The 6,144-nt window shown below is 48.8% G+C and overlaps 1 protein-coding gene across 5 annotated transcripts; it reads right to left on the bottom strand.

Annotated features, from left to right (window-relative positions):
* Positions 1–314: 314 nt before the first annotated feature.
* Cdkn2d (cyclin dependent kinase inhibitor 2D) lies at positions 315–3,239 on the bottom strand. 5 transcript variants are annotated; one of them, XM_087563262.1, is made up of 3 exons: positions 3,207–3,239; positions 2,789–2,945; positions 315–1,194 (listed from the first exon to the last, which is right to left on the bottom strand). In XM_087563262.1, the coding sequence occupies exons 2-3, from the start codon at positions 2,927–2,929 to the stop codon at positions 835–837; spliced, it is 501 nt and encodes a 166-aa protein (XP_087419388.1). In that variant the 5' UTR covers positions 2,930–2,945; positions 3,207–3,239; the 3' UTR covers positions 315–834.
* Between the last annotated feature and the right edge of the window lie 2,905 nt (positions 3,240–6,144).

Consider the following 6,144-nt stretch of genomic DNA (forward strand, 5'->3'; position numbering starts at 1 on the left):
CCTCTGCGGGGAAAGGCCACAAGCCACCGCCCACCCTTCTCCACCCTGACGGCTCCCGGCACCCAGCTGACATCTGGGGGCCCCTTTCTCCACTCGCGGTTTCCTGTCTCTCTTCCGTTCCGACAGCACCCGACCGCTGCCCCACCCAACTCAGTTACCCTGACGCCCTGGGAATGACCGTGTTGCCCCATCACCCCACACCATCCCTAGTCTCATCCTACCCTCCGAATACCCCATCCCAGACTCCTAAATCTGAAGTCATCCTCGCCGTCTTAGTTTAATGAGCCAAAACATAAAATGATCACACAAAACAATTTCTTTCCATAAAGCAATAAATATATATATTTCAAACTGTACAACAAAACTGGAAACCTTCCATGAAAAAAAAAAAAAACAAAAAACTCATGTTATCCTTTTAACTGATTTTAAATGTTTCCCCTCCCCCTCCCATGACCAAAGTAGATGGCTCACACTTCAGGGCTCTCTGAGCACCAAGGTCACCAGCTCCCAGGAGCCCAGGAGGTGATGACCTCACTTGAGGCTAGAGCTTTAAGCCCCTGCCCTGAGGTCTTCTGTGCAGCCCCAGTGCAGAGGAAACTGAACCGTTTAGGTGGCTGGTGCCTGTAGAAGCCCCTTCTTTGTCCAACACACCAAAAAGGGGTGAGAAAAACAAATGAGAAACAACCCCCAAACACACACACTCAAGAAATCAACACCAACAAACCACAAACTGCTCCTCCCACTCCCTTCTTCAATGGACAGGAGTGAAAAGAGAAAGTTTCTTTCCTCCTTTGTTGACAAGTAACCCAGCAAGGTGGGAGACTGTGGCCCGGGTCACATTGGGATCATCATGTGCGACTGCAGAATGTCCATGAGGTTCTGAGCCCCTCTCTGCCGAGCCAACTCCAGGGGAGTGAGGCCTGAGGCGTCCTTGTGATGGAGATCAGATTCAGGAGCTAGGAAGCTGACCACAGAGCTATGGCCCTCTCGGATGGCCAGGTGGATGGGGAGAGACCCGGTGCTGTCCAGGGTGTTGACGTCAGCACCATGCTCCACCAGAACCTTCAGGGTGTCCAGGAACCCAGTGCGCGCGGCATCATGCACTGGACTGGTACCAGAGGCATCTTGGACGTTGGGGCTGGCGCCTTGCTTCAGGAGTTCCAGAGCAACTGCTGGACTTCCAAACATCATGACCTATGGGGAATGAGGGACAGAAAGTCAGGAGGTTCCCACTGGAGAAGGGTCAGGTAGAATAAAGAGGTCTACCAGAAATCCAGAGTGCCAGAGAAGGGATCCTTTAGTGAACAGGGACACTCCAGGAAAGTCAGGCCCCAAGGGATCAGACTGGGACCCCAGAGAACAGGTTCTTTGAAAATAAGGACCCCCGGGGCTGGGGATTTAGCTCAGTGGTAGAGCGCTTACCTAGGAAGCACAAGGCCCTGGGTTCGGTCCCCAGCTCCGAAAAAAAGAACCAAAAAAAAAAAAAAAAAAAAAAAAAAAAAGAAAATAAGGACCCCCATCCACCTCCAAAGCCCCACCCCCACTCCCACCAGAAACAGGGTTTCCTTCTGGCTGTCCTGGAAACTCTCTCTCTAGACCAGGTTGGCCTCAAACTCACAGAGATCCACCTGCATCTGCCTCCTGAATGCTGGGATTAAAGAAGGCCTGTGCCACCTCTGTGCAGCTCAAAGTTCTCTTAAGAACACAAAAATCGCTAACTATAAAAGTGACTCTCATGGCAGGGTTGGGGATATGGCTCAGTGGTAGAGCGCTTGCCTAGGAAGCGCAAGGTCCTGGGTTTGGTCCCCAGCCCCGAAAAAAAAAAAAGTGACTCTCATGAAATCTTTAAAGGGCCAGGTGTAGTGACACATTATCATAATCCCAGAACCTTGGAGGACCAGGCAGGAGGATACAAGTTCAAAGCCAGTCTGAAATGCAGAGTGAGACTTTGTCTCAGGAAAAAAAAAAAAAAAAGGAAAAGAAAGGAAAGAAAAATGAAGAAGCAAAGAGAATGAACGAACGGGAGAGGGAACCGGGAAAGGTCCAAAGCCTCTTTCAGGGACCCAGCACTCCCATATGGGCGATCATTAAGACTATAAGCCCCTTCCACACTACAACCCCATATTCTGGGAACTACATAGAATTTTTGAGAAGCTAGATGCTCTAGCCAATTTGAATCCCCGTTGTCGTGGAATGACTTCCTAAGTCATAGGCATGATCTTCAGAATCTGTGAGTACCCATGAAAAGGTAGGACTCCCCTATAAATGTCATCAGAATTATGGCGCCTTCAAGCAATAAGGAATCATTTTTTGTCACGAGGCACGCAGAAAATACAAAAAGGAAAAAAACAAAACCATATCATCTGCTGAAATGAAGTCTCCCCGAAATAACCAAAGACACTTCAAGAGGACAACTCCAAAAAAAAAAAAAAAAAAAAAAAAAAAAACCCAAAAAATGGCTATCTCCCCTGAAGAAGACATGCATGCCACCTTCCAGAGATCGAATGTCTTAAGAAACCTCGAGAAATATGAGCTGTCCTCAAGGACGCGCACGAAAAGAAGCTGAACCCCAACTCACCCACGGAATAAAGGTCTGCAGAGAAACGGAATCTTCCAGGCTATTAGACAAGGAATTCTTTAGAGCTGAAACGCCATCCCCTCCCCCATCCCGCCCTCACCACCCACCCAACATTGGTTCAAGCAAGGATTAGACCTTAGGGGATCACCAACCCGGGCCAGGAGACTTGGAGGGATGGGGTGTGGAAGTCGGGTGCCAGCCAGGCCTCACCTGCAAGGCCGTCTTGCCAAAGCGGTTCAGGGCGTCAGGATGCACCAGCTCCCGGTGCAGAAGGCGGCGCACCTCTTGCACGTCGCCACGGGCCGCTGCGCCACTCAACCGGTCGCCGACGCTGACTTCTTCCAGAAGCATAGTGGCTACCGGTGGTCTGTGAAACCCACCCAGCCCCAAGCCCAATTCAGGTCAGGGCTGGGGACCAGCAAGGGCTGGATCAGATTTCGGTTCTCAGGGGTTGCGGTGCCACCAAGGCAAACTCTATGGTTATTCCCCGGCCGCAGACCCGGCGCCTTCTGCCTGTACGACCCTCGCTCTGGCAGGCAACTCCTCCCCCTGTCACCCAGAGAGGCTTCAGGGAACCCCGCCCAGCCCTTCGGCGCCCGCCCCTTGGGCCGGGTCTCCCCAGACTCACCCTCCCTCTCCTTGCGCGGGCGGGGTCGGCTCTGAGCCGGCGCTACACACAGCCTGCTAGAGTCAGCCGCTAGTGGGCGAGGCAAGCCCGCCCCAGGCCCCGCCCAGAGCGCCCTTGTTTTCTTACAAACTCGCAACAGAGTAGCGCGAGCCGCTTTGCCCAGCGCCCGACCTCCAGAAGTTCCGCCTACTGGGAATATCAGCCAATCAGCATGCGTTGCCGGGGAGGTTTGCCTCACCCGTAGGGGTGGTGCGGCTCCTGATTGGTCAGCGAGCGGCAACCGGTGGAGCTGCCCGCCACAGCTGGGTTTTTGGTTTTTCAAAACCAACAGGCGGGCAGGCGGGAAAGAGAGGGAGGTTTAACTGACTCCAGCAGAGAGTTTGGAGACAGGCTGGCGCAGGCGGATCCTGGATCTTTAGCGCCTCCGGGAGGGAGGGAGGGAGGGAGGCAAGACTGGAAACTCCTACTACTGGAACATTCTATTCATTCATGTACCACGGAAGTCCTAAAAAGCACTTACTGTGCGACCGGGAGCTTAGTTCATTCATTCGACTGCTGTGTTGAAGGAATGGCTTCTGGGCGGTAAAGTGCGCGCCTTCTAACATTTTTGTTTGTTTATTTTATGTTTCTGTGACAGGTTCTGTCTGTGTAGCCTTGATTGGAGCTCACCGTGTAGCTCTGTCTGGACTATTCACCTGTCTCTGCTATTCGTGATGGAATTAAAGGAATGGGCTACCAAGCTGGTCTCTTCTATTATTTTATTTTAATTTTTTGAGAAAGAATCTTACAGACTGAAAGACGGATCAGTGGCTTCTCTTGTAGAGGATCAAGGATTCAGTTTCAGCACCCATACCACGTGACAGCTTAGCCATCATTAACTCCAGCTCTAGGGATCCAACAACCTCTTCTGACCTATACCAACATGGTGCATATATAGACAAACACCCACATATTCTAATAATTCTCTTTTAAATTTTTTCTCTACGTTTTTTTAAGATTTATTTATTATATATACTCATATATATATATATATATATATATATAAAAGACACTGTGTCTTCAGACACACCAGAAAGGGGCATCAGATCCCATTACAGATGGTTGTGAGCCACCATGTGGTTGTAGGGAATTGAACGCAGGATCTCTGGAAGAGTAGTCACTGCTATTAACCTCTGAGCCATTTCTCGAGCCCTCTAAGTTTTTTCAAGATAGGGTCTTACTATGTAGCTCTGACTGTCCTGGAACTCACTATGTTGGCCAGGCTGTTCATCTGCCTGCCTTTGCCTCCCAAAGCCATGGGATCAAAGGTGTGTACCATTAAATCTGGCAGTTTTCTTTTTTCCTTTTTATCTTGTATGTGCATTGGTATTTTGCCTGCATGCATGTTTGTGTCAGGGTGTCATATCTAAAACCAGTACCTCAGATAGTTGTGAGCTGCCATGTTAGTGCTGGGAATTAAACCCAGGTCCTTTGGAAGAGCAAGCAGCCAGTGCTCTTAACTGTTGAACCACATCATCTTTCCAGCCTGGTAATTTTCTTTTAAAGTCTTTTTTTTTTTAAAAGGGTTTCATGTAGCCCAGGCTGGCCTCCAAATCTGCATGTAGCCAAGCATGACACCTGAGCCTCTTGAATGCCACTTCCAAGTGCTACTATAGCCACAGTCCACGTAGCGCTGGACATGGAACCCAGGGCATCATGGACTTGATGAAATCACTCTCCTAACTGATCTATAACTTTTTTTTATTGAGACAAGGTCTTTTATGGCCTAGGCTGGTATCGAATTCACTAAATCCAGACTAATCTCAAACTCCCGATCATGCTGCCTTTATCTCTTGAGTGCTGGGATTACAGGTCTGTGCCATCAGGTCCACCTTTCTTGGACAGTAAATACCACACACAAAAATAGACTAAAGGGGTTGGGGATTTAGCTCAGTGGTAGAGCGCTTGTCTAGGAAGCGCAAGGCCCTGGGTTCGGTCCCCAGCTCCGAAAAAAAGAACCAATAAATAAATAAATAAATAAATAAATAAATAAATAAATAAATAAGCAAGCTAAAGCTCCCTGGAGTGGGGAGGAGGGGGTTGGTGCATGCTTTAACCCCAGAAGTAAGGAGGCAGAGGCAGACAAATCTTTGAGTTGAATGCAAGCCTGATCTACAGAGTGAGTTCCAGCATGGTCAGGGCTACACAGAGACTTTCTGACTAGAAAACAAAAATGATCCCTTCCTCCAAAAATAGACTAAACCTAGTAATTTTAGTCGCTGAGAAAAGAATCATGGTCTTTCTCAGGTTAAGCAGTTCTTGTTGAACAGAGTTGGCCTGACCAGGTGTGTCATGTGGTTCTGGGAGGTGAGTTTCACTGAGAAGGTCCTGAAATGGCCTTGTTCTTTCAGCCCACACATGCAGCTCCCGAGATGGCTATACACTGAACCCATCAGACACCCACAGTCAGACCAGAAGATGTCAGTGAATTTTTTTCAGAGTAGTTAATGATGTGGAGGTGACAAAGAGGGCCATTAAACCCTGTAATCTTGACACTCAGGAGTCTGAGGCAGGAGAATGAAGTTGTAGGCCAGCCTGGGCTAAATGGCCAGTTTTCAAAACTCTCAAATATAATCCCAAGTGTGGTGGTAGACATCTTTAATCCCAGCATTCAGAGGCAGAGGCAGGTGGAGTTCAAGGCCAGTCTGGTCTACATTGTAAGTTCCAGGACAATCAGGACTACACAGTAAGGATCTGTGTCTTTAAAAAAAAAAAAAAAAAAAAGGGGGGGCTGGGGATTTAGCTCAGTGGTAGAGCGCTTACCTAGGAAGCGCAAGGCCCTGGGTTCGGTCCCCAGCTCCGAAAAAAAAGAACCAAAAAAAAAAAAAAAAAAAAAAAAAAGTAAAAAGGGGTTGGGGATTTAGCTCAGTGGTAGAGCGCTTGCCTAACAAGCGCAAGG

This window comes from Rattus norvegicus, chromosome 8 (genome assembly GCF_021556685.1).
Source record: "Rattus norvegicus strain SHRSP/BbbUtx chromosome 8, alternate assembly SHRSP_T2T, whole genome shotgun sequence".
NCBI lineage: Eukaryota > Metazoa > Chordata > Mammalia > Rodentia > Muridae > Rattus > Rattus norvegicus.

Excerpts from the sequence above, each read along its gene's own strand:
- Cdkn2d (XM_087563262.1), bottom strand. The coding sequence starts at position 2,929 with ATGCTTCTGGAAGAAGTCAGCGTCGGCGACCGGTTGAGTGGCGCAGCG. Across the intron at positions 1,195-2,788 it reads TTGGCAAGACGGCCTTGCAG|GTCATGATGTTTGGAAGTCC; the intron begins GTGAGGCCTGGC and ends CATTCCCCATAG.